The 27252-nt window shown below is 53.2% G+C and overlaps 2 protein-coding genes across 3 annotated transcripts in view; one reads left to right on the forward strand and one right to left on the reverse strand.

Annotated features, from left to right (window-relative positions):
• Positions 1-88: 88 nt before the first annotated feature.
• On the reverse strand, positions 89-27085 carry LSM4 (LSM4 homolog, U6 small nuclear RNA and mRNA degradation associated). 2 transcript variants are annotated; one of them, XM_042928919.1, is made up of 5 exons: positions 26769-27085; positions 9635-9676; positions 5798-5896; positions 2624-2807; positions 89-784 (listed from the first exon to the last, which is right to left on the reverse strand). In XM_042928919.1, exons 2-5 carry the CDS (start codon positions 9635-9637, stop codon positions 693-695), a joined length of 378 nt encoding a protein of 125 aa, XP_042784853.1. In that variant the 5' UTR covers positions 9638-9676; positions 26769-27085; the 3' UTR covers positions 89-692. The 2 variants fall into 2 exon arrangements, with proteins under 2 accessions (XP_042784853.1, XP_042784852.1); XM_042928918.1 differs by lacking the exon at positions 26769-27085 and adding an exon at positions 14201-14302.
• The window catches only part of PGPEP1 (pyroglutamyl-peptidase I), a 30004-nt gene continuing 25995 nt past the window's right edge, over positions 23244-27252 (forward strand). The window contains exons 1-2 of the mRNA XM_042928915.1: positions 23244-23349; positions 25343-25395. Coding sequence (XP_042784849.1) covers positions 23316-23349; positions 25343-25395 — 87 coding nt within the window. The 5' untranslated portion in view covers positions 23244-23315. The remainder of the gene's footprint in view (positions 23350-25342; positions 25396-27252) is intronic.

Genomic DNA, 27252 nt, shown 5'->3' on the forward strand with positions numbered 1-27252 from the left:
AGGAAACTTCTTTTATGGGGCTGTGATTTCCTGAGGATACCACACTCTAGATGTGCCCAGTGGCTCAAAAGGAATTAGGAATTTGCAGTTGGTAGTTGTATTTGTTTTTATTTTTGTAACACAAACAGGGAGAGAGGAGGCAAAGGGGCAGGGCGCAGCAACGTCCCAGGAACAGCTTCTGTGGCGGCATACGTTCCTACGTATTTGTTTTCGAAAGGCAGTTCTGAGGTCCGTGTTTCAGGAAACTCCCAAGGCTGTCAATCTCAGTGCAAACAGCTTAAAATAAAAACCTCCGGTCTGTTCACCACAGGAGGATCCAACTCAAAATGCAAAATAAGCCTGTTTGGAAAGCGCCCGCCCTCAAAACAAGAGCGAGGGCTTTAAAGACATACTAAACACAGAATCTTCCAGGAATCAAGTCAGCTGCGGCATCACAGAACCAAAAACACCAAATAACATATCCAACTGTAGAACTGCTGGCTTTAAAAAATAAAGGGGTGGGGGTGGGGGGCTTACGTAAAAAGGATCACAAAATGACAGACGGGGGGGGTGGGGGGACGGGGGCTCTTCCCCAACACCTGCCTCTTCTTTTTGCTCTGAACACACTCCCGAATCGGAGAGCAGGACCGCGGCGTCAGGGAGCGGCAACAGATGCTCAGGGGCAGCTCAGTCTCGGGGGGACGAGGGGCGGCTCACTGTTTGCCCGCCTGTCTGCCCGGCTTCTTTTCCGGCTGACCTCTGCCTGTGCCTGGGATCCCACCTCGGCCCCGGCCACCAAACACACCTGTGAAGACAGAGGAGGGGGCTGCAGCAGAGCCAGGTCTGGAAGTCCAGCTGAGACGTGGGGGGGTGCTCCAGAAAGTTCTCAGTGTTGACAGGGGACAAGACCAGGTCCCCAGGGGTACGAGGGATGGCAGGGAGGACAGAGGTCAGCTCCCAGTAACACTGGGGCTTGGGGCGGGCTTCCTGGGAGAGGGCCCGGGGCCAGGGTAGGGGGGAGTCATCAAAAGGACAGAGCCAGATGGCTTCCAGGAGAGGAGGGGAGCGAGAGCCCGAACAGGGACAGCACTCAGCCCAGGGGGAGGGGCCCAGGCCCCCAGCTCTGAGGACCCAGGCTTCTCTTTCCCGGCACCGCCCACACCCGGAGAGAAACCAGAGTTCCTCTCTGCCCAGGAGAGAAACTGTTGGGAGATGCTGTGTGTCCAGCCTGGGGGCGGGGATAAGGGAGTTCTCTGCCCTCTAACCCCCGCTGGCCAGTGACGGGGCTGTGTTTCTAAGACATTTTATGTGGAGCCCGAGGTAGGAGCTGTGTAGGAGGCTGAGTAGTCAGGGATAGAACACAACCCCACCCAGGGAGGACCCGGAAGGACCAGGGCAGCATGGGGACACAGAAAGGTGCCCCCAGTCCCCCTTCCGCCACAAACCCACAGCGGGCCCTACAGGGACTGACGCCAATGCCCGCAGAAGCTGCCTCTCCTCACCTCTCACGGGCAAGACCAGCTCTGCCACACACCGTGAGATTTCCAGCTGCCGCCAAGGGTCCCATGGCCTCTCTCTTCAGAGTGGCCCAAGGAATTACTCCTCCCTCAGTCTCTGCTCCTCTGGGCAGCTCACTCAACAGTGGTGGCCCCCAGCACGAAGAGCCAGCCCCCAGGTATGGAAAAGGCCCAGTTCACCCCCAGGCCTCGGTAACCCTCCATCTGGAGTGCCCTCTCCGCCTCCTCCCTCTGGCTCACTCCTGACGATCACGGGAGCCTCGAGGCTCCGGGCTGACTCTGTCCGTCCTGGCCCTGCCTGTGAGCCCCCCGGGGGGAGAGGGGGGCGGGACCTAGGCCTGGCACACAGAAGGCCCCTACAGATGGAAGAGACAAAGCCAGGGCCCTCCAACAAGAGGAGTGAGTAGGGGGTGGGGGGTCTGCAGATGGCCTCTGGGCTCAGGCCCCAGCTGACTGCACAACAAATTGAATTTTAAGCCAGATTTATAATCCCGGGGTTGGGGGTAGGGTGAGGGGAGTCGATCAAAAAGGCATGAACTCTTCCTTGTGTAAAGGAGAGACAGCAGGGAAGGGTCTCACGCCAGGCCCTGAGCTGGGATTCTCACCAGCAGCCTGGTGAGGCAGGGGCCCCCAGACTCTCTGCAGAGGGGAAACTGAAGCCGGGGAGGTGCCTCGCCATGCCCAGAGCACCTGCCAGGACCCACAGGTGGGCATCAGACGAGGGCTCGAGTCCCAAGTCCGCACGGGCACCGCATCAGTCGGCTGGGCTGGACCCAGAGTTAAGGGAGCACCGATGACGGCTGCCGGGCAGAAGGGCCCAGGTCGGGGAGGAGGGGGGTCAGCACCACCCACCAGGACTACACGATGCTCCTTGGGTTGGGCCTGTGGGGCTGGGGCAGGCAGCAAACAGCAGCACCAGGAGAGCCCTGTGAGTCATGACCCCCAGCTCTGCGTAGGGGGCTCAGAGCCAGGCCTGTGGCACCGTGACGGCACCACCCAAGAATGTCAACACTGGGACGGGATGGCTGACACGTGCTGCAGCCACCCTTCAGCGGCAAGGCCCGGGCAGACCCCGTGGCCTAGCCAGCTGGAGGGGTCGGGGGGAATGAGGGGAGAGAAAGGCCTACCTCGCCCAGCACCCCCCATGCCTCGACCCTTCTGCTGCTTCTGCTGCTGCAGGCCACCGCGGCCACGGCCCTTGGCCACCACCTCCTCCTTGACCATGTCGATGATCTCATCAGGTATGCGCAGGTACTTGATTGTGCTGCCACGGATGTAGCACTCGGGCATCCGCCAAAACTTGTCCCCATCCTGTGTGAGAGAAGGGGGAGTCTCAGATCTGGGGGGCATGGGGGGAGTCCCTGCAGAGGGGGTGCAGATGGCCAGGGCACATCTGTCCCTCATGTCCCCATTCCCACCCGGGCCACAGTCCTAGCCTCCCTGCACCTGCAATCACCCCTGCGTAGTTCTCAGTCCTGGACTTGACGTGGGGGTGGGGGAGCTGCCTTCCAGTGGAATCTCTCCAGACCCTTGGTATCCCTTTATACAGGAAGAGTCAGGGGATCACATGAGATAGCTTCCTCATTCTCGACCTGTCCTCCTGTGTGGGACAGGGTTTGTTACCTGCGGCCCACAACCCAGAGAAGGCTGTGGCCCTACGTACCAGGCACTGCCACAGCCCGGCCGTGGCCCAGCCCCTCCACTCTCCTGCCCCCAGCCTTCTAGAACCCACCTTCTGGAACCCTCTCCTTCTGCCCTGACTCACTCATTCATCCACATGTCTCCTGACAGGCTCTGAGCTGGGTGTGGGACACAAGTAAGTGGGATAGAGACTCTGTGTGACCGGTGAAGAGGGCGGGGGGGGGTGGCAAGGCTGGCCAGAGGCGGCAACCAATGATGCCAGTTTTCAGAGGAGCTAATTAAGGCTGGAGAGATTAGGAGGCTTGCAAAGTCACAGACTCCGGAGCAATGCCAACGCTGCAGGTCCTAGGATGTCAACTGCCTCCCCCCCCCCCCCCCCCCCACCCCGTACCCTGTGACCAGCACAAGGCCTTGCTCCACACCCCCTCCTGTTGCCCTTGGGCAGGAGCCCAGGGCCTCTTCCTTCAGATTAGTTCTCCAGCCCCACCCCTGGTACCCTGAGCCAGAAGTCTTGGCAGCCCTCTCCTCCCTGCACATCCCTAGAAATCAGACCAAGACACTTCCCTTCTCAGAACCCAATCAGGGCCCCCTTGGCCCAAGGACAAGGTCCAAACTCCTCAGTGTGGCTCCCAAGGGCCTGAGATCTAGCCCCACCCTGGCTGCCCTCTCTCAGCTCTCGATGACGTGCCTTCCAGATGGAAACTTCTGGAACACACAGTGGGCTTCTTGCCTCTAGCACTTTGCACATGCTGTTCCCACTTTTCCATGTCTGGCTAACTCTGACCCCCGACAGGCCTTGCTTCCCAGCCTCCTTGAAACCCCCAGTCCTCATGCATAACACTTGCCAGCAGTGCCTGGGTCAGGCCGGTCTGGCCCAGTGGAAGTACTCAACATGACAAATGGAAAACTAAGGGCCAAAAGGAATGTCTGGGGGCCAACTCTTCCCAGGAGTGTGCACGAGCCCCCAACCCGCACAGGAATCCCATGAGGTCTCGGGGCACTCCTCTCCCAGGAAAGGTAGGCCAGGGGCCAAGTCCGCAGGGATGCAAAGTACAGCCTGACAGAAACAGAATGATTCCATGGAAGCTCAGGGCTGGGACTGGCTGCTCAGGGCTCAGCTTTCCCTTAGCCAAGGACGGGCTGGGCCCAGCACACTCCCTGCAGGAACCAGAGCTTACTCTGCATTCCCTGGCAAGAGCTGAGCAGCCTGAGCTGAAACCACCCTCCAACCAACCTTAGCTTTCCAGTGCTTTCTTGGCCCCTGGGGTGTCTGTATCCTGCCCATGCTGCCTGCTGCCCAAGGGAGGTGCTGCTACCACATGTTTACAGATGAGGATGCCGGAGAGCCCAAGTGACACTGAACCTCACACCGGCCTCTCTTTCCAACCGGTAGATACAAAGGGAGGACGACCCAGGAGGACCCACATGTCCAATCTCTGCTGGCGGTGGAGGTCAAGGCTGACCTTGCCCTGAGAACGGGCGGTTGCTTCCAGGCCCCAGCAGTGGACGCAGACCTACTGGCCACGCGCTCGGCTATGCACTGTGACAGCGTCTGCTATAGCCACACTGGAACTGCCCAGACACCTGCTGCCAGAAGAGCGGCATGAAAACCCGGAGAAAGTTTCTAGCGGAACACCTCCCACAGTGTACCATCACAAGAAGCAGGGCACAGAGCCACACAGGTGAGGGGAGACGGTCACACTTACCAGTTTGCCTGCCGGGGTGTGAACCATCCAGGAGGACGGCCCAGGGGCAAGACGGGCTGCCTAGTGCTCTGCTGTACTCTGGGATGGCAAGCCTCAGGGCACCTGCCCACGGGCTCAAGACAGCCCCATTCTGGATGGTCCCCCTGCACCTTCCTCCCCTGTAACATAGGGGGCTGTTGCCAAAAGGGGGATGGAGACTGGAATCAAGGCAGAAGGAAAGCCCTGGCAAACCCCAACACAGGTTAGCAGTAGAGAGCCCTGCCTTCACCACTATCGTCATTCTCATTGCTCTGTGGGTCATCCTGAGGGCTGGGGAGGCCTGGGACCCTAGACCCCCAGTCCTGGCCCATCCAGGGGTCCTCCTGGCCCTGTACTTCCTGGTTTGAGGCCTTGGGAGGTAAACAAGTTTCCTAGTCCACAGGGCCACAGGGCTGCCCTCGCCCCCTGGTGGCCTGGATATCCCATGGCCACATCACCCTGGCCTGCTTGGCGAGAGATATACACAACCAGGACCAAAGGCAGCAGAGGCTGACAAGGAAGGTCAGGCTTGCCTTGGAGGCCACCGCCCTACCTGGACACTAGGGATGTGTAGCCAGAAGTGCCCCCTAGGCCTAAGTCCTTCTTGTTTAGGATGGGCACCAGAGGTGGGAGGATGGGGCAGCGTCCCCATAGGTGCAAAGTCCGGGGCACTAGGTGGAGTTGGAGGCCCGCACATCTGCCCCCACCACACCTGGACCAGTCACTCGGGCCCCGCCCTTCCTAAGCCCCGACTTCTTACCCTGGCGGGATGACCCGGCAGATGTCATCCCACAAGGGCAGGGAGGGGCCTTCACTCCCCTGAGGGCGCTGAGGCTCTATAAGCCCCAGATCTTATACCAGCCTGGCCCTGCCTGACCAGCTGTGCCAGAAGGCCCCCAGGCAGTGGGCGCCGACTCAGGGCACGAGGGCACTCACCCTAGATGTGCAGATCACCTCTCGAAGGTTAATGTTCATCCAGTTATCACAGCTCACCAGGTGCCCATTGTACGTCTCTCCATTTTTGAGTTCCACCAGCTGGAAAGAAACGGCCCCAAGTCAGCCATGGGCCCCAAGGGAAGCGCAGCCCTACTTCTAAGAGCTACGGGACTATGGCCCGGGCCTCATTCTGACACATCCCAGCACCTCTTGGGACCCAGTAGCCACAGCACATGGTGCCTAACATGGTCCACACACACACACCCCCACTCCCCCACCCCCTGACCCCCGGCCTCAGTGGCCCATCTTACAGGCGACATGTTTTACATCCTCTGTATGTTTTGCTGGGCATCGTAGACTTCTACGATGAAACCAAAACAAATTTTTTTTTTTTTTTTAAAGTTTATTTATTTTTGACAGAGACAGAGTGCAAGCATGAGCTGGGGAGGTGCAGAGAGAGAGAGAGGGAGACACAGAATCTGAAGCAGGCTCCAGGCTCCGAGCCGTCAGCACAGAGCCCGATGCAGGGCTTGAACCCGCAAACCGTGAGATCATGACCTGGACCGAAGTCGGACGCTTAACCGGCTGAGCCACCCAGGTGCCCCGAAACCAATTTTTTTGTGCAAAGCAAACAAACAAAAAAACAGAAAACAAAAACCAAACAAACCCACAAAAAATCCTCTACAAATCTTTCTTTAAAGGAACCAGTGAGGTTTGGGGAACAGTGGTCACTGATTCATGACAGCTGGGAAGGCACACCTCAGCTGGTCCGGGCAGGTGTGCCAGGGGCAGGTGTTCTTTGATGGCACATGTGTGAGCTTTGGTGGTCTGGAAAGTCTTTTTCCATCCAACGCTTACTTACTCGTCTATTTTATTTTATTTTAATTTATTTATTTATTTATTTATTTATTTATTTATTTATTTATTTTTAAACGTTTATTTATTTTTGAGACAGAGAGAGACAGAGCATGAATGGGGGAGGGTCACAGAGAGAGGGAGACACAGAATCTGAAACAGGCTCCAGGCTCTGAGCTGTCAGCACAGAGCCCGACACGGGGCTCGAACTCACGGACCGCGAGATCATGACCTGAGCCGAAGTTGGACGCTTAACCAACTGAGCCACCCAGGCGCCCCTATTTATTTATTTTTAAAGCTTTCTTTTTTTAAAATTTTATTTATTTTGTGTTTTTTATTTTTTTTAACATTTATTTATTATTGAGAGACAGAGAGAGACAGAGCATGAGCAGGGGAGGGGCAGAGAGAGAGAGAGGAAGACACAGAATCCGAAGCAGGCTCCAGGCTCCGAGCTGTCAGCACAGGGCCCAACGCGGGGCTCGAACTCATGAACCGTGAGATCACGACCTGAGCTGAAGTAGGACGCTTAACTGACCGAGCCACCCGGTCGCCCCCTTACTCGTATATTTTAATGTGTTTTGGAAAAACACGAGTAGTAGCACATCATTCTGAAAATATGCTGACATTTAAAAAAGAATCAACTCGGGGAAAAAAAAAAAAAAAAGAATCAACTCAGGTACCTGCCCAGGAGAAATAAAAACAAACATCCATGCAAGAACGAGTGTACAAATGTCACTGCGGCCAAAACAATCCCAAATAGACAAAAAATAGAAACCACCCACATGTCCATCAGCAGCAGACAAATGGATAAACAAACTGTGGTATGTCCATACAAAGGAGTATCACATGGCCATAAGGAACGAAGCCCTGATACACGTTAAAATGTGGACGAACCTCGAAAAATATCATGCAGAGTGAAAGAAGACAAACACAAAAGGCCACACAGTGTATGATCCCATTTCTAGGAAACGTCCAGAAGAGGCAGATCCATAGAGACAGAAGGCAGGTTAGTGGTTGCCAGGGGCTGGGGGAAGGGGAGTCACTGTTAACAGGGATGGGGTTTCCTTCTGGGGTGATGAAACTGTTCTGAAACTACACAGAGGTGGTTGTTTATAACACTGTGAATGTACTAAATACCCCTGAGTTGTATGTGTTAAAAGGCTGAATTGTAGGGGCGCGGGGCTGGCTCAGTCAGAAGAGCATGTGACTCTTAATCTCGGGGTTGTGAGTTTGAGCCCCTTGTTGGGTGTAGAGACTGCATAAATAAATGAATTAAGTAAAAACTTCAAAAAAAAAAAAAAAAAAAGGTTCAGGGGCGCCTGGGTGGCTCAGTCAGTTCACCTGCCGGTTTCGGCTCGAGTCATGATCTCACAGTTCATGGGTTCCAGCCTCACATCAGGCTCTCTGCTGTCAGCGCAGAATCTGTTTTGGATCTTCTGTCTCCCTCTCTCTGACCCTTGCTTGCTTGTGCATGTACACACACACTCTCTCTCTCAAAAGTAAATAAACATAAAAAAAAAAAAGATTGAACTGTCTATGAATTATATTTCCGTAAAAAAGAGAGAACAGGATATATTGACGTATATCACACACTGTATGATTATGGGCAAAAGTCATTTAGGGAAAAAACACGTGTTATGTGAGCCCATGTATATTTTTGAAAAGCACATTCATGTTTATACACGTATGTTAAAAGTCTGGATGTGCAGGGTACCTGGCTGGCTCGGTAGGTGTAGCATGTGACTCTTCACCTTGGGTTTGTGACTTTGAGCCCCAGTTGGGCCAGGAGTCTACTTAAAAAAAAAAAAAAAAAAAAAAAAAGTGTAGATGTGCATATATCAAAGATACAGTTAATCTGCTGGGAAGGTTAATGAAGAGAAGCTTCTAGGTTTTGTTTTTTTTTTTTAAATTTTTTTTTTTTTAACGTTTTTATTTATTTTTGAGACAGAGAGAGACAGAGCATGAATGGGGAAGGGCAGGGAGAGAGGGAGACACAGAATCCAAAGCAGGCTCCAGACTCTGAGCTGTCAGCCCAGAGCCCGACGCGGGGCTCGAACTCACGGACCATGAGATCGTGACCTGAGCTGAAGTCGGACGCTTAACCGACTGAGCCACCCAGGCGCCCCTGCTTCTAGGTTTTTTTTTAATGTTCACTTGTTTTTGAAGGAGAGAGAGACAGAGCATGAGCAGGGGAGGGGCAAAGAGAGAGAGAGACACAAGAATCTGAAGCAGGCTCCAGGCTCTGAGCTGTCAGCATGGAGCCCAATGTGGGCTCGAACTCAAGGGCCGTGAGATCATGACCTGAGCTGAAGCCGAATGCTTAACTCATTGAGTTACCCAGGTGCCCCTGGAGCTTCTAGTTTCTATGTATCTCTAGTGTTTGACATTTTTTAAAAAAGTTTATTTATTTTGAGAGAGAGAGAGAGCATGTGTGTGTGTAAGTGTAAGCAGAAGACGGGCAGAAAGAGAGGGACAAAATCCAAGCAGGGTCCGCACTCAGCGCAGAACCTGACCTGGGGCCTGATTCCACAAAACTTGAGATCGTCACTTGAGCCGAAATCAAGAGTCGGATACTTAACCCACTGAACCACTCAGGTGCCCCATGGTGTTTGACATTTTCTCCCCCTAAGTTTTTAAACGTTTATTTATCTTTGAGAGCAAGAGAGAGAGAGAATCCCAAGCAGGCTCTGCATCGTCAGCACAGAGCCCGACACAGGGCTCGATCCCATGAACTGTGAGATCATGACCTGAGTCGAAATCAACAGTCGGATGCTGAACTGCCTGAGCCACACAAGTGGCCCAGTGTTTGACATTTTAGGAAGCATGTATTACTTTTATAAGCAGCAGAACTAACCCAGGTCCTGACACAGGCAGAAGAGGGTTAGGAGGGCAGGTCTGCCTCACCCTTTGCCCAGTATCCCCACCCCCATTCTGAGGCTGGCCCCCACTGAAACTCATTGCCCCCGACCCACATGGACTCACCATGGGATGATTCTGAGCAGTCTTCAGCAGCGACAAGGGAAGCTGTAAGGCAAACAAAGGCATGTGACTTGTCTGTCTGATCAGCACCAAGGAGCCTTGGCCTCTGGGCACGGCCGGGACTCCAGTCTCACAAATCTGCCAGAGCCTGCATCCCTCACCCCCCGATAGAAGACACGTGCTCCCAACGCTGCCCGACCCCAGGACACACAGCCGCCTCCCGGTGTGGTAAAATCTCGAACACTTCCCTCCTGCCCAAGATCAGAGGCAGCAGTCACCTGGTCTCGGGGCTGACCAAGGGCCTTTCTTTATAACTCACGTTGCATATATTTACACCCTCGACAGGAAAGGGCTTAGCCCTCCATGCTTATCAGTAGCATCACAGCACACAGGTCCTACTGCTGGTCGCGTTTTTTACTCAACTGCTGTCTCTGAGATGCATCCATGTGAATACATGCAGCTCCTTCAACTTCATCCTCAGTGAGGTTATTGTCACACCCACTCTACAGATGGGGATACTGAGGCTTAGAGACGGAGGACCTTGCTGGGCACTATAGAGCTAGTAAGAGATAGAGCCTGGCTTGACCCCATTTGCTGGAAGGCAGTTCATGCCGAGCCCACGCCTCAAAGGGCAGCCAAGCAGCTGGGAGTCAGCCTTGATCGAAGGTGCCTATGTCTGAGCTAGGTTTTCAGAGAGCACTCCATCAGGTAGGAGGAAGAAACATTCCAGAAAAAAAATCTGTCATTACTACAAGTGACGGCAAATAAAAGATGCACTCTTTGAAATATCACCCAAAGTTTTCAAGATTATTAAAAAAAAAAAAAAAATCTGCTCTTCTCATTTTGGGTGCACAAATCACGACCCACATGCTAAGCGCCTGCCTCTCGGTCTCCAGGAGGGTGACCTCGGGTGGCAGTGCTTGGGTCCGGGATTCAATGACAGGCCATCTGGCAAGGCCAGATGAAGGTTCCGGACCGAGGGTCCCACGGATGAGACACTGCCTCAGCGGGGGGGGACGGGAGCTTCACTGTACCCTGCCCTCACCCTCCCAACGCAGGGCAGCTGCTTCTCCAGGCGGTGGCAACCGGAGGCCAGAAATGGCCCTCCACCCCCACAGGCGGGCCCAGTGGAGAGACTTGAGCGGGGATTCCCACATCCCATAGACCTTCTCTACGAAGGGCTGCCCAGGGGAGGTCCAGCGCCGGCAGGAAGCCAGGCCCAAGCCCACTTCCTGTATTGGCTTCCTGGAAGGGCAAGAGAAGAAGGGGCCACGTGGAGAAGAGGTGGCTGCTGAGAGGAGGGCGGGCAAGCAGGCTGGGGCCCCAAAGAGACAACCTGCAGCATCTGTGCCCTCATCTGTGCGATGGTGCCCAGGTGCAGAGAGCCATGGAAAAACAGGAGGCTCTGACTCCCACGCGGGGCCGCGAGCCTCGGTCGCCTTTTACAGTGGAGAAGCCTCAGGCTTTCCTGGGCAAGCCTGTTGTCTTGTGTCCAAAATGGGAATGTGGACCAGGGTGACACGCTCGGGTCTTCCTCCCAGATTACCTGAGGGGGCAGGGCCAGGCTGGCCCTGGAAGGCAAAAAGGAAGATGGACTCAGCACTGAGAGGCAGAGAGAAGTGCAGCCAAGGCCCCTCTAGATGAGGGACCAGCGGCCAGAGCAGGAGGGACCTTCCAGGGACACACAGCAAGATCCTGGTAAAGCCCATGAAAGCAAGCTGATGTCCGTCAGCAGGGGACCCACAGGGGTCCTCCTACAGCATACGCACCTTCTTTTTAATTTGTTTTATTTTTGGGAAAGCACAAGCGAGGGAGGGTCAGAGAGAGGGGGACAGAGGATCCGAAGCAGCCTCTGCACTGACAGGCTGACAGCAGCGAGCCAGAGGTGGGGCTGGAACTCATGAACTGTGAGATCCTGACCTAGGCTGAGCTCAACTGACCGAGCCACTCAGGTGCCCTGCTTTTTTTTTTTTTTTTAAGTTTATTTATTTATTTTTGAGAGAGAGGGAGTGGGAGGGAGAGCGTGAGCGGGGGAGGGGCAGACAGAAAGGAGAGAGAATCCCAATCAGCACAGAGCTCGAACTCACGGAACTGTGAGATCAGGACCTGAGCCGAAATCAAGAGCCTGACACTTAACCGAGCCACCCAGGCACAGGCTTCTATGCCGGCGCTGGCCTTTCCCTTGTCCCGGCTACTGGCAGCACAGCCCTGGAGAAGCCACGGCTTCCTCGGCTGTCACTGGCAGTGCCCTATTCACAAAGCAGCTGAGAAGGCGTCTGAGACACAGAAGGCACCAAAACCTGCTCCCAGCACTCCCCTGCACATCCGGTCCCCAGGCAGGTCACAAGGCCAAGCCAGCTCCAGCCAAACTGGACCATTCGGTTTCTCACAAGCCACACCCATTTGTGCTGCACGACCTTTGTTCCCCAAGTTCCCTCTGCCTGAGCTGTCCTTCCCCAGGCTGGTAGCTGCTCCCATATCACTTCCTAAGGCTCTTGGCCAAGCCCTCATAATAACCTCGTCTAGGGATTGAGATTTCCACCTGGGCCACCCACTGCTGCTTCCATTATAGGACAGAGCCAGTCTCTAATTATCTTGTTTATTATGTCTCCCTGGCTAGACTGGAAAACTCAGAGGGTGTGGACTTTGTCCAGTGCCGAGCTTGGAGCCAGGCACTTGAGAGGGACTCAGTAAATATTTGCTGAACAAATACACAAGAAAACGCACACATCATCCACGGAGGCAACCGGTGTGGGTGGAATAACTGCCCCACCCCACAGATAAGAAAAGGCGAGGCTCAGATGGGGAGGGGTGGCATCGTAACAGTCCCCCCAAGGCTGCAAATGGCCGGGAGCAGTGTCCACATCTTGCCATCTTCCAGATCTTTATCCCTAAACTGAGCCGGAGACAGAGGCTGGAGGAAGGGGAAGATCCCTGAGAACTTAAAAGACTCGGTGGGGAAGAAGTTCTTGAAGGTGACCAGGGAGATGGCACAGGGCAGGACACCATTGGGGGAGACAAGGCCATCCGGAGTTGGGAAAGTCAAAAGCTTCAGAAAAGAGCCTCCCTTCCTCTAGGCTTTTTCAGAATGTCTGGGGTCTGGTTCTCAGGTCTAAACCAATCTAAGGCTAGACCTGACAGCTTCCTGAGGCTCCCAATTCAGGAAGCTGTCATGGATCCACCCTCCAGACCTCCAGCTTTCGGCCCCACCATGACCACAGGGAACTGGCAGTGTGTCATGCCTTGTCCCTTCGTGAACATTCTTCAGGCTGAAAAAATAAGTCTTTCCACAAGCACGGTTCTAGGCTCAGGCAACAACTTATCAGGGATAAAAGTCAAAGATCCTGCCTCCAGGGAGCTTAAGGAGGAAGGAAACTTCCGGTTCCGCCCATGCCCTCAGGTCAATTCTGCCCTCACTCCCTTCTCTCAATTCCTGCAACAGCCAGCAGTATTTAGTGCAAGCCTTCCCTAACCCTCAGGGTGACTGGTGCTGATGGGCTAGGCACTCTCCTTAGGAGGCTTGGCTCTGAATTTCTGTGTGGTCCTGCTTCCCTGTCCACACATTTTAATTTTTTATTTTTTTGAGAAGGAGAGAGAGAGCACGCAAAAAGAGGGGCAGAGGGAGCGAATCCAAAGCAGGCTCCATCCTCAGCTACGGGGCTCCATCCCATGACCCTGGGGTCATGACCTGAGCCAAAATCAAAAGTTGGACGTTCAACAGACTGAGCCACTCAAGTACCCCTACACATTTTTTTTTTAAAGTAAGCTCTACGCCCAACGCGGGGCCTGAACTCACACCCCCAGTATCAAGAGTCGCATGCTCTACCAACTGAGCCAGCCAGGCGCACCTCCCTGTCTATACACTGAAGGCACAGGCACTCGCTGGCCTAAGTCCAGAACTTCCAGACCCGAGAGCAGCATGGTTCTGGAGAGGTTTCCGGGCAGGGCCTCAGTTTCTCCTTCAGCGAATTGGGAGGGTGCAGTGATTCCACTCGTGGTTCAAAATGCCCCTTCTCAAGAAACGACACCCTGTGTGATCCAGGGAGAAGGCAAATCTCCTCTATGGGCCGGTTTTTTTCAGCCTGAAAACGAGTGGCACAGAAGACTTGTGCTAACATTCTAAGAACCTTGCAGGTCTTGAAAGTCTCAGAACTGGCTTAATTTGAGAACTCAGATCGGCCCTCTGTCGCTCCACCTTTCCAATATATGAAGTTAGATTAGGTCGGATGCACTTGGAGCCACTCCCTGCCCGAACTCACTCTAAGTCGTTCACCGGACCCTTTGCCGGGTCCCCTCTCTCAGGCCTCGGTTTCCCCATCTGCAAGGTGGGAAGACTGCAGCTAGGCAGACGTATTATGAGTACACGTTCGTCCAATCCTAAATTCCCTGAGAGCGACGTGCTGGGTGCCCTGGGAGACCTCCCTGCCCTCGTCTGCGGCCGGGGGGCAGAATCGAGGCCCTGGCTGCACGCTAGCTCCGCGTCGCCCCTGCCTCAGCGCCCGCCCCGAAGACGCTCGGCGGCCGCGTCCCCCGCCTCCCGGAGAGACCTCGCAGCCGCGCAGCCCTCACCATGGTGTCGGCGGGGAGCCGGCTAGCCGACCACTTCCGCCGCCGCCGCTCACGCTCCTGCCGGTAGCCGCCCTGCCGCGCGCCACTAAGCTGAAATGAAGTGGCAGCGACGCGAGCCAGTCAGCGCGGGGCTCGAGGGAAGAGCAACCAATCAACGTGGAGTAGGGAGGGGTCGGCTAGACAAGAGGGACAAGGTTGGCTGTGTTCTCGCTGGAGGAATACGAGAGAGGGCCGTAAAGTGTCGACGTGAGTGCTGAAAAAGGGGCGGAGCCACGCGCGCCAGCCCCAGTGGCCTTGTGGGTAAAGGCGCATGCGCAGGTGAAACTCTCGTTGCTCTCCTGGGCTCCGCGCTGTGGGCAAAGCCGGATATTGCCACAATTTGCAAAGGAAGAAATTGAGGCTTCGTGGTTATTGGGTTGTGTCTAATGCCTCCCTTAGGGCTCCTACACTTCTGATTTTAGTTATTTTAGTTGAGCCTCGCCCCAGGCACGTCTTTTGGTAGGTTGGAATCCCGACTGTGCCTCTCTGAGCCTCAGTTGGGTGGCCATCAAGGGTTCCTTCCTCTGCTTTGACCTTCAAGCTTGTAAGTGAGCAGTAGGTGCCTTCCTCCAGTGACTACTCTTTTCCAGGTGTCCTGAGTGTCAGCATTGGCACGAGAGCCTTTCTTACCAAGACCAGGGCCAAGTTCTTCCAGCTAAGAAGGCCCTATATTTCCTGGAGCCTGCTTAGGGAGGCCTTGACGCTCACGTTCTCAATAAAAATTCCCCTGCATCAGGCCTCAGAGACCCGAGCAGAAAAAGATGGGAACACATAGGCCTAGCCACCTCCCACTAAAATCTCCCCTCTAGGACCTGGTGAGGGAGGGAGATCTGGGCGCCCAGCGCTGCTATAAATAAGCTGAGTCAGGCATGTTATTCCCTTTCCCCTCCTCCTTAAAAACCGAAATAATCATCTCTACCAACCAGGGTTACTGTGTGGCTTGAAAAAATATGGAAGCCACATAAAGTGCCAGGCACCTGGGAGCGCTGAATCAACAGTTGTCCTTCAAGCCTTAGCTTGGGGTCCTTCCACCCCCGGGAACCAACTTTGAAGACTCAAGGGCACATAGCCTATCAAGAGGGTGACCCCAGGAAACCCCTATTGGAGGTGGAGACTGAGAAAGGGAGGGTAGGATCCTTGCAGGGGGCACCAATGGGTAGTCAATGCAGTAGTCTAGCAACTGGGGTGAGTCCAGCTGGAGACCTCATGGAGACAGCAGAAAAGCTGGTGTCTTAATAGTGATTCCACCTAGGGTCAGGGCAGCTGGGGTATATATTCAAGCCTTCTCTAGCATTGGCTTAGGCCTGGGTGCTGGTGGGGTCTGGGTTGTGTGCAGGACACTGGTAGGTGACTAATAGTGATACGCCACTGGGTTAGAGGGATTAGAATGACAAGCCAAGCCTTGTTTGCCAATGTTAAAAAGGCTGATTAAGGTAAACAACAGAAACTGCGGTACCATGAACTGTCTCGGCATCAGCATGGTGGTGGAAATAGGAAGAAAATCACAGGCTGGTACACTCCTTTCTGATTTTCCTCGACTTCTGTACTTACAGTTTCTTCTTTGGCCCAACTGGCAAACGCCTGTTCATCCTTGAAAACTCTGCTTGGGTGACCCCGTGTGGCAGACTGCAGTCACTGCAGTTGTTGTCGGCCCTTTTAACATAGGGATGGCCAGGCAGAATAGAAGGCTCCATCCCCCTGGCCCATCATGATTGGTTAAAGGAGGAGCATGTGACCAGCCAAGGTTAATTAGGATCTCCCTTGGGAGGGATGCTGAGGCTGGCCAAGAGAGCTTTCCATGGAGGTTGTTAAAAGTGACACAGTGAAAGACTAGGATTGGTTTTCTGGACGATGCTTTCTCTGCATGGTGAATCCAACCTCCACAAGAGCTACCGTGTGGGGAAGGAGGCATGGTGTGAGCCCCTGGATCCAGCTGTACCTGAAGCCATGCAGTGTGACTTTCCACTTAGCCCAAAATGTTGTCCTTTATTGCTTAATTCTCTTGGAGTTTGGAGTCGGTCCCCGGCAGTTGGCATAAGGTGCACTAATGTGTAGGTGCTCTGCGAACATTTCCGTGATAGCCCCCCAAATCGAATCGTCCCTTCTCTTACACTTTGAACTTCAGTAGCTGGCACTGAATCACTACCTAGTCTGTGTCACATTGTCATTGCTTGCTTGCCCACTTAAGCCTTCTCAACTCTGACTTGTAGGCCCCCGTTTATCGCTGTCAGCCAAGTTCCTGCTTTTCATCAAGGACACGTGACCCAGGCTCAACCAATCAGAAGGCTCCCCCGGGATGGTTCTGAACCGGCAGAACCCGAGCGGGAGTCAAGTACAGACCTCCCCATCTCGACTTCAGAATCTTGGCCGTATTTAATCCTGGATCCAGCTGTACCTGATGCTTCATAAATCCTCCTCTTTCCTTATCCCTTGAACCAATAATGCTATTTTTTTTTCCAGTCTACTTTAAATTGTGTTTCTGGGGGGCGCCTGGGTGTCTTTGCTGAGTGGTGGACTCTTGATTTCAGCTCCAGTCATGATCCCAGGGTGGGGATCTGTGCTGAGTGTGGAGCCTACTTGGGATCGTCTCTCTCTCTCCCTCTCTCTCTCTCTCTCTCTCCCTCTGCACCCCACCCCTCAAATAAAAATAAAATAATTATAAGTTGTGTTTCTGACAGCAGAAACCTAAAGAGTAAAGGTCAAGGTATCTGTCAAATTAACAAAAACACTCTACCCTACACTAAAAAAGGGGGGGGGGTTGAAGAATTGTAAGACCCCATGCTGTCAAAGTGGTGGTGAAAACTGGTACACATATGTTTCCTTTCGAGTGGGGAAAACATTGGCATTGTTGGCCAATTAGGTCTCAAAATCCACAGACGTGTCACGTCCTTCAGGAAGCCATTTCCGAAATTTTATACCAAGGAGATCTTGCAAAGGAAGGGAACCACTCTATGCCAAGGCCTTGCAGCAACGTTGCCAATTGTAAAATAACACAAAGAACATCAAGGTCTAACAGCAGTGGACTGGTTGCATAAACTACGGTTCACCCACTAGACGGAATATTTTCCATTCATTAAAAATTATATGTAACCTCACCATCATCGCCAAGGGTGGGCTGAGCTCCGTGACTCACTTTCAAAGAACAGAGCAGAGAAAGGGGAAAATAGTGACTTGACGGTGGAGACATGTAACAGTTGCCACACACAGTGGGGTGAACGGCAGGCCCCGAAAGACACGTCCAGGTCCTGACTCCGGAACCTGGGAATGTGACCTTACTTGGAAAAAGAGGCTTCCCACATTTAATCAAGTTAAGGGTATTGAGATGAGATTGTCAGGGGTTTAGGGTGGAGCCCAAACCCAGTGACTGATGTCCTTCTAAGAGAAAGGCAGAGGGAGATTTGAGACACAGAGAAAACAGAGGCAGAGTTTGGGGTGATGCAACCATAAGTCGAGGAATCCCCAGGAGCTGGAAGATCCAATGAAGGATCTTCCCTTAGAGTCGCCAGAGGGAAGATGGCCCTAGGGACACCTTGGTTTTGTGCTTCTGGCCTCCTGAACCTTGAGGGAAGAGATTTGCGTTGTTTTAAGCCACCGAATTTGTGGTCATTTGTTATGGCAGCCACAGGAGACCCAGAAGACACCACTATGAGAAATTGTGTGGATGTTAGGGATCCCTGCTACGATGAGACGAAAGGGGCGTCTCACCTCTCCGGTCTCCCCCAAACACCCACAGCCCCGTTCTAATCACAGCAAGAACATCAAACAGACCCAGACGGAGGGTACCCCACAGGACACGGGCCAGTCTTCCTCAAGACTGCTCAGGTCATGAACAACAAGGAAAGACACATATCCCATTCTATTAAGGAAAAAAAAAAAAAAAGATTCCCCCTTATTCTGTGTGACCACATTGTCATCCACGCTAATGCACGGAAACAATTCTTTACAAATGAAACTTGGTTTTTCAACAACTCTGAGAAGTTCGGTGCGGTACTGAGTCCATTACATCGTATCGATGTCAATTTCTGGTTTGGCAATAGTTTAGTAAGATGGACCATTTTACGGGGCCAAGCTGAGCGAAGGGTCCATGGAAATGCTATTTTTGCAACTTTATATTAGTCTTCAGCTGTTTCAAAAAGAGAAGTTATAAAAGCTGAGTGACCAAAAGACTCGAAAGCAGCCTGTCGAAGAGATACTTGTATACCCGTGTTCATAGCTGCTGTCTTCGTGACGGCCAAAAGGTGGGAGCAGCCCAAGTGTTCACGAAGGGATGAATGGAGAAACAAAATGTGGGGTATTCATACAATGGGCTATTATCAGCCTTAAACAGGAAGGAAGTCTGACACATGCCATGGTCACGGAGGAACTTTGAGGACACTGTGCTAACTGAAATAAGCCAGTCACAAAAAGACAAAGGCTGTATGATTGTATTTATATGAGGTCCCTAAAGCAGTCATAGTCATAGAGACAGAAGGTAGAATGGTGAGCGCCAGGGGCTGGGGGAGGAGAATGGGGAGTTAGTGTTTAATAGGGACAGAATTTCAGTTTTACAAGATAAAAAGTGTTCTAAGGACCACTCGCAAGAAAGTGTGAATGTACTTTTTAATTTTTTATTTTTTTTAATGATTATTTATTTTGGGGGGGAGGGGGAGAGTCAGAGAAAGAGGGAGAGAGAGAGAATCCCAAGCAGGCTCTGCTCTGTCAGCGCAGAGCCCAATGAGGGTCTCGAACCCACAAACTGCGAGTGAGATCATGACCTGAGCGGAACTCAAGAGTCAAACTTTTAACTGACTGAGCCACCCTGGCGCCCCTGAATGTACTTCTAACACTACTGAACTGTACGCTTAAAAATGGCAAAATTTAGGGGCGCCAGGGTGGCTCAGTCGGTTAAGTGTCCAACTTCGACTCAGGTCGTGATCTCACGGTTCGTGAGCTCGAGCCCCACATCGGGCTCTGTGCTAACAGCTCAGGGCCTGGAACCTTCCTTGGATTCTGTGTCTCCCTCTCTCTCTGTCCCTCCCCTGCTCACGCTCTGCCTCTCAAAAAGTGAATAAATGTTAAACATTTTTTTAAATGGTAACATTTATGTTAGGTGTAATCAAAACACACACACACACACACACACACACACACACACACACACAAACCCCAAAACTCTAGTGGCATTTTTTTCAAAAGGAAAAGTGTCCGTGTTGGATTTATTTTGGAGTACAGGTATCCCCAACTTTTCAAAAGTTCACGTTATGCCACTTGCTTTTATGAAGTACCTACTCCTTAGTACCCATTTTCCGTAACAGAAAGAAATGGGAAGGTTTAGCGACTGTTCTGCAGCGAGTCCTTATAGAGGCAGCATCCGGGGCAGCAGGAGTGGAAGCCCCAAGCTCCTTCTCCGAGAACTACACTCAGCGTCACAACGTCAAGCCACCAGAGCACCCGCCTGTGGCTGTGAGCGTCTGTGTCTTATTTTGATTGGTTGGTTGGTCGATCGACTGAGTCATTCATTCCCTTAACAAGATGCATCCTGGGGCACCTGTGAGGCTCGGACAGTTAAGCCTCCGACTTTGGCTCAGGTCATGATCTCACAGTTTGTGGGTTCGAGCCCTGCGTCGGGCTCCGTGCCGACAGCGTGGAGCCTGCTTGGGATTCTCTCTCCGGTGTCCCTCCCCTCCTTGTGCACGGGATCTCTATTTCTCTCTCTGAAAATTTTAATACACATTAAAACAAACACACAAACAAGATGTGTCCTAAGGTATCAGAAAAGCCTAAGAGGTTATTTTGGGGGGTCTGGGAATGCTAAAAAATTTTTTCCATATTAATTTAGATGCTTCTTTGCCATTTCTGCTTACTAAAGGTTTCACAGAAACACTCTACTTTCAGATAACAGCAGAAACCTGTAGGTGATGTGTGTAGGGGGTGCAAAAGCTGTTGGCGATGTTCCCCCTCTACTCCCACTTTCACACACCACCCCCATCCCGGTTCTCTCCCCAAGAGGCCCTAGCATCAATTTCTTGTTTTTCCCTCCTGAGATATTTTCTGCATTTGCAAACACATTTGTGTTTCTTTTTCTTTCTTGAACATTTGCTTTTTATTCCATAAATTCTTCTACGCTGGATTTCTTTCCTCTTCTTTGTAAATATTTTATTTATTAATTTGTTTTTATTTCAAAAATTTTTAACGTTTACTTATTATTATTATTTTTTGTTTTTTTTTTTTGAGAGAGAGAGATAGGGAGACAGAGTGAGAGCAGGGGAGGGGCAGAGGGAGAGGGACACACAGAGTCCGAAGCAGGGTCCAGGCTCTGAGCTGTCAGCACAGAGCCCCATGCGGGGCTTGAACTCACGAACCGAGAGATCATGACCTGAGCCAAAGTCAGATGCCTAACCGACTGAGCCACCCAGCTGACCCTGTTTATTTTTAAAGTAGGCTCTACACTGGACTTGGGGCTCAAACTTACCCTCAGAGATCAAGAGTTCCATGCTTTACTGACTGAGCCAGCCAGGTGCCCCTGATCTTTTCTTTTTTTCTTTTCTTTGTCTTTGTGATAAAATGCACATAACATAAAACCCCTTAAACCATTTTAAAGTGTACAATTCATTGGCACTAAATACGTTCACCATGTTGTACAACCAACACCTCTATCTACTTCCAGAACATTTCATCACCCCAAAATGAAACACCATCCCTCTTACCAATCACTCCCTTTCCCCCCTCCCCCAGCCCCTGGCAACCATTCATTTGCTTTCTGTTGTCTATGGACTTGCCCGTTCTGGACATTTCTTATTCATTCATTCATTCATTCGTTCGTTCATTCATTTACTTTTGAACATTCGTTCATTCATTTACTTTTAAAGTTTTCACTTATTTTCAAAGAGAGCATGAGCAGGGGAGGGACAGAGAGAGAGAGAGAGAGAGAGAGAGAGAGAGAGAGAATTCTGACAGCAGGCTCCACACCATCAGCACAGAGCTGTTCTGGGTATTCCTTATAAGTGGAATCATACCCTCCGTGGCCTTTTGTAACTGGCTTCCTTCACCAGGCACGATGTTTTCAAGATTCATCCATGCCTGGATCAGAACTTCATTCCTTTTTATGGCTGAGTAATATTCCATTGCATGGATGGGCCAATTTTGTTTCCCTGTTCAGCCATTGATGAATTGATGAACATTTGTTTGTACAGACCTTCGGGCAATTGAATAACGTTGTCATGAACAATCACGCACAAGTATTTGTTTGAACACCTATTTTCGATTATTTTGAGTTTATACCTAGGCGTGGAATTGCTGGTCCTATGATCACTATGCTTAACTTTTTGAGGAACTGCCAAGCTTTTCCACAGCAGCGCTTTAGGGCTTGGCTTTCCAATGTAATTATCTTGCCCCCCCCCCCTGGCTTTTTTTTTTTTTTTTTTTTTTTTTTTTTTAAGGAGCCCTCCATTTCTCCCTGCCTCTTCATCTATCCCCTGGTGTTGCTGGGCCTTTCTTCCACTCGCTCTCAGCAGTACTGTGTGACTCAGTTTCTCCCCATCAGCGCTGACTCTGGATGTTATACAGGTTTCCTTCCTTTTGTACATTGGGATGAGGGCAAGTGATGTGGCTTCCCTCCCTTCACAACCCTGGCTTCTAGCAACATGTGCAGACACTTCTGACAATGTTTGAGTTATGAAACGTGATCGTGGGGAGATTTTTGTTCTGTTCTCTTCTCCCACTTGGCTTGGCTCTTGTTCGCACAGCTGGTGCAAGCCGGCTCTCAGATTTTCTGAATTCTACCTGAAGCTGCCAGAGACCAAAATAGCCACCGAGTATGTGACCTCTGGTCTGAGCTTGCAAATCAGGGCTCCAGGCCAGTCCGAGGAGCTCTGCCCTGGGTATTCTGAGGCTGGGGCCAGAGGCAGATGGCCTTTGAGTCAGCACCCAGGCTAATCCGGTGCCAAGGCTGCTTGGAATGAGATGTCAGCGACCCGAGTCCAAGGTCTAGCCCTGTTTTCTGATGATGGGGCCAGAAACTCACCTTTCTCTGGCAGTTTTTGGAGAAATCCTGGTCTCTGATGATGATCATTAGTGGGCCACCTACAGTATGCCAGGCACATACTGGGTGCAGGGACATGGCTGTAATGGAGGCAAGCTCCTGACCTGGAAGTTCTAATCCCTATGTCAGAAGAAATGGGAAATAAATCAGAAAAGTAGAGTCTATCATGGACTGTGGACGAAGGGCAAGCAAGGAAAGGAGATGGACCTACTCACAGAGGGTGAGGGGCCGGGTAGGGGATTCTCAGCCAGGGAGGGCAAAGAGAACACCCAGGAAGAGGTGAAGTGCAGCTGACTCCTGAAGGAAGAGAAGCAACTAGGTTCGCAGATACCGGCAGGGCATGTTCCAGGCAGCAGGAACAGGAAGTGCAAAGGCCCTGGGGTGGGACGCTGCTAGGCCCTTGGAGGGCTGTTGGGGCTAGAAGTGGGGTAAGTGTTGGGGAGACGGAGAGAGGGGAAGCCTAGGTCTGCGGAGCCACATCACCTTCTTTCTTTGCAACATAGGAGCCTGCAGAGGACCTCTGGGCGCCGCCGCACTGTGGTGCTGGGCTTTCGCTTTATTTCGTCCCCCCCCCCCCCCCCCCAACCTCCTGGCCCGCAGGCTGCTTCTGGGACTCCAGGAGGCTCTAGTCGAGTGGCCTTAGGATCCATGCTTCAGTTTCCTCCTCTGTAAAACGCAGCGACTAACGGAGCCTTACCGGCAGGTGGCGGGGAGGGGACCCAGATAATTCACAGCCGTGAGCAGACAGCGGCGCTCAGTGAGTTCAAGCGGCCACGCCGCACAGGACGAACTGTCCCCATCACTCAGGTGGAGACACTGAGGCCGGGGAAGGCGGGGAGTTGGGCTCTCTCCGGGGGTGAGTGTTCGGTTCTGGGCGCGCACGCAGCGTCTGGCACCCGGGGGCGCGCACGCCGAGCGGCCCGGCCGGGGGCGGGGCCGGGGCCGGGGGCGGGGCCGGGGGCGGGGCGGCGCGGGATCCGGGCCGCGGGGGCAGCGGCGGCTGCGGGACTCGCCAGTCCCGACGGGAGCGGGTCCGAGGCGCAGCCTGAGCCCGTCATGGAGCAGCCCAGGAAGGCGGTGGTGGTGACGGGTACGCTGATGGCGGCCGCGGTGACAGCGGCCGCGGGCAGGGGCGGGTCGGGCGGCTCCAGAGCCGGCGGGGTCGGGAGGGGCGCGGTGGCCGGGCGGGGCAGGTGCTAGGAGTCGTCTTAGGTTTAGAAGATGTCATCGCCCAGCTCAGTCCGCGCAACACGTAGAAAGTGAAGAAGGAGCGCCCCTGTGTTCCCCCTGTCAGGGGTCGGGGCAGGCAAGGGCGTGGGGGTCCGGTCAAGTGCCCAGCGCGGAGCAGGCCCCTCGGACGTCCTTCCTTCCCCAGGTGAGGACAGTGGCTCTCTGGGCACCTGTCTTCTGTCTGCCCGGCTGGTGGGCAGGACTGGACTTATCCCTGCCCCTCCCGAGGTCGGGCCTGTCCCCACCCACGGCCCCAGGGGACAAAGGCCAATTTGCGGGCAGGAAGTGCCCCAGTGACAAATGAACCTCCTGGCAGCCAGTGCTCCCCCAGCCCTGCGCTAAGAGGGGGCTGCTCTCCTGAGGCAAGAGCAGGTGGAGGTCGGGGGACCTCGAGCGGGTAGCCGCTGTCCCTGTTATCGCCAGGACCGGCTGAGTCAAATATCTTTTCGCCCCGGGCTGTTTATGGGTGAGTCCTTCCCCGCTGTCACCAACTCCCTGAAACTTAACTTGTTCCTCCTCGAGGAGACTCCGCCTCAGGGCCACGTGGGCGTCAACTTCCGCCGGCCTCTGGCTGGGGGGTCATTTTGACCCTCTGTCTGGAGGGGTCAGAGTAGGAGATCCCGCTAAGGTTCACGCAAGTGGTTTGTGGACCCGGGAGGGTGAGGCTGGGCCTGGAATTCTCAGGAGGATAGAAGAAGGCACTCACTCAGCAGATGTGTGTAACTGGGGCGAGGGTCACTGCCCCCCCTCCCCCCACCCGCGCAGCCCTCCTGTATCTGGCTATTTGTTCCTCTCGTGTCCACTATGCAGGGAGCCACCGGAGTGGACTTTTTCCTTGCATGAGTTCATGATAGGTTCACCATCTCCATTTGGCAAAGGGGAAACAGGCTCACAGAGGTCACCCTGTTTGTAGGTGGCTGAGCTGAGACTCATACTTAGTCTATGAAGGAGGAGAGAGGGGGTAGGGAAATCCTGCCCCCACTGGGGGGGAGGGGAGCCTGCTGTTCCAGGACACAGCATCCCTTGGTGGGGGGGGGGGCTTGACACCACCTGGGACCCTCAGTCTTCTTGGGGATGTTCATTTTTAGGCAGGGTGACAGGGTGATCAGAGTAGAAGAGCTGTGGACTCTCATGAATCTGGTTTAAAATCCCAGCTCTTCTGCCTTTTGGCTGTGTGACCTTAGGCAGCTGTTTTCACCTCTCTGTGCCTTAGTCTCCCTCCTGTAAAAGGGGCCCAGGAAGCAGCCTTGGCTGAAAGGGGGATGCGGTGAGGCCGAGTGCCACAGTGCGTGCAGAGCATCCTCAGGTGGACTCTCTTGGTTTGTAAGTGGGGCTGGAGTTTGAGCAAGCGGACAGGAGGGTGGCAGGGTGGTGTCCCCGTCAGCCTGTCCTGGGAGACACCCACATGCATCCCTTAAGGGGGCTGTTCCTTACTTTGTGGTGGTTCACGGAGCCCAGAGGCTCTGCACAAAGACGGCGAGGAAATAATTGTAGAAGGGGGTCGGGGATAGTGGAGGAAATCACGAGGGGAACAGGCCAGCCCTTTCTGGGCCAAAAGGCCACTGGCCCCTTGCTGGGCACAAAAGTCAGGTGACGGTGAAGACAAGAAAGGACAGTTAAAAGCGGTTAAGAGCAGAGAAAGGAGGGGGTGCTCCGAAGGCCCCTGGGTGCACCCAAGAACACAGGACCAGGCCCCCTGACATCGTCCCACGTGGCAGGTGCTCTCGAAGATCCCTGTTCCCCCAGGCGGGGCAGCAGCCTGACCTTGGGCAGGCTAGAGAAGATCACTGGGTGGTGATATGCTGACTTCCCTGTTTTGGTTTTTGTTTTGTTTTGTTTTTTTTTTTTTGCAGGGTTCGGCCCTTTTGGGGAACACACTGTGAATGCCAGCTGGATTGCAGTGCAGGTAACTCAGACCCGGAGGGTAGGAATCAGGCTTGGGGCTGGGGTCCCCCTGGAAATATATGGCACCAAAGAAGGGAAGGAATCTATGAAGAGAACGCCTCCCTTGAAGCTTCCTGCAAAACGTTTATGCCCGATACACTCTTCTTTCCACATGGGAACCACTGTTACTTGCACCTGTCAGCTTGCTCTGCACCGAGCACTCTGAGTTTCCCCCACAACCCCTTGCATGGCTGGGGGCACTTATTCGTGTGCCCACTTTACTGATGAGGCAACTGAGGCCCAGAGAGAGTTATCTGAGGTCACACGGTGAGGAGACTAGAATGGCAATTGCCTCAGAGGTACCCCATGCCCCAACCAGGTTTGGGGGTGACCGGGCAGGGATGTTGGGGGGATGTATTAACCTTGTTGAGAGGATATAATGACCTTCACTGTTGCCTCCCAGCAGCTGGGGGAGGAGAAGGCTGCATATTGGGGGGGGGTGCCTTTCCCACTATCCTGAACAGGTTGTTAGCCTGCAAAGCCTTCCAGTTTCTTTGTCAGATGGGGCATTTGGAGAGACAGACGGGAACAATGGGGAGAGAGAAAGAGAGAAACGTTTTCTCCTTATATAAATCAGATCTGCAGAGACCGGAGCCAAACTCATGTTAATCCTAGCCCATTAGCTGCTTGATTTAAAGCATCCCCTGCTTTTCACTCCAGAGCCTTGACTTTGGAGAAAAATCCAAGTTAAAACCTCAACGCATCAACCCCTAGTTGGGGGGCCCCCCACCTCTGATGCCACCCCTCATATAGACCTCAAAGTCTTGGCGACTTTCCTTTTTAAAAAAATGGGCACCCCACCTTCTGAGCGGGACAGAGGGACGGGGTCCCCGGGACCGCAGATGGAAGCGTGTCCGGGGCTCTGTCCATTGGACCCGCTCCCTGGAGCCCCAGACAAAAAGGAAACAGCGTGTTTCTGAGGACGTTGTGTGTCTGGCTTTGTGCGAGTTTCAGACAGGAGCCTTCACGGGGCTGAGTGGACACAAAGCCGTGTGTCTGAATTCCTGGGCCCCAGACACTATGATCTGCATCTAAATAGGAGAAAAATCAATTAAACAATCTTTGGAAATCCCTCCGGGCTTTGGGATGTGGATGGTGGGGGACGGCAGCTTTTCATCCCGCTGCCGGAGAGGAAATACCCCCTGATATTTTGGTCGCCCAACTTGCCAGACCTGGCCTCTGGAAGACTTTGAGTTTTCTCCCTCAAGCTTAGGAAACAAGAAGAGAGGCTTCTCCACCATTCCCTGGATAAAAAGATGCCAACCTTCCCAGATCTGAGCGTTTCCCTTAAAACAAAACCCAAACAAACAAGAAATTGTAGTTGCTCATACATACTTTGAGTGAACGCGTCGGCGTAGCTCCACGAAATTTTCCGCACGTGCACCTTCGCGTCACCCGCGTCTGGATCAAGATCTAGAACATTCCTAGCCCCCTTCTCTGCGCAGAAGAGCCTTGGTGCCCCTTCCTAGCTATTTCCCCCCAGGCGTAAACCTCTCTGCTGACTCCCCCCCAACTCCCCCGCCCCCGCTGCCGCCGTGGGTGACACCTGTTCTAGAACTCGGCATCAATGCAGTTGCACTTGGGTCTGGTACCTTCTGCACAGCACAGTGTCTGCGGGTTCCTTCTGTGGGGTGGCTGGGAGCTCCCCTTGGTGTGTTTTAGTTGACCTGGGTAACACGGATTTGCCCGTGCAAAGGGTGTCCCGTTGGGTGGGTGGAATCCATCCCTCAAGAAAATGTGCCTCGGCATGTTCTTGCTGTGATCCAGACCTGAGTTCTGAGTCAGTCCCCTCACGCTGAAGATGGGAATTTTGTTCCCC

The sequence above is a fragment of the Panthera leo genome, chromosome A2 (assembly GCF_018350215.1).
Source record: "Panthera leo isolate Ple1 chromosome A2, P.leo_Ple1_pat1.1, whole genome shotgun sequence".
Classification (NCBI taxonomy): domain Eukaryota; kingdom Metazoa; phylum Chordata; class Mammalia; order Carnivora; family Felidae; genus Panthera; species Panthera leo.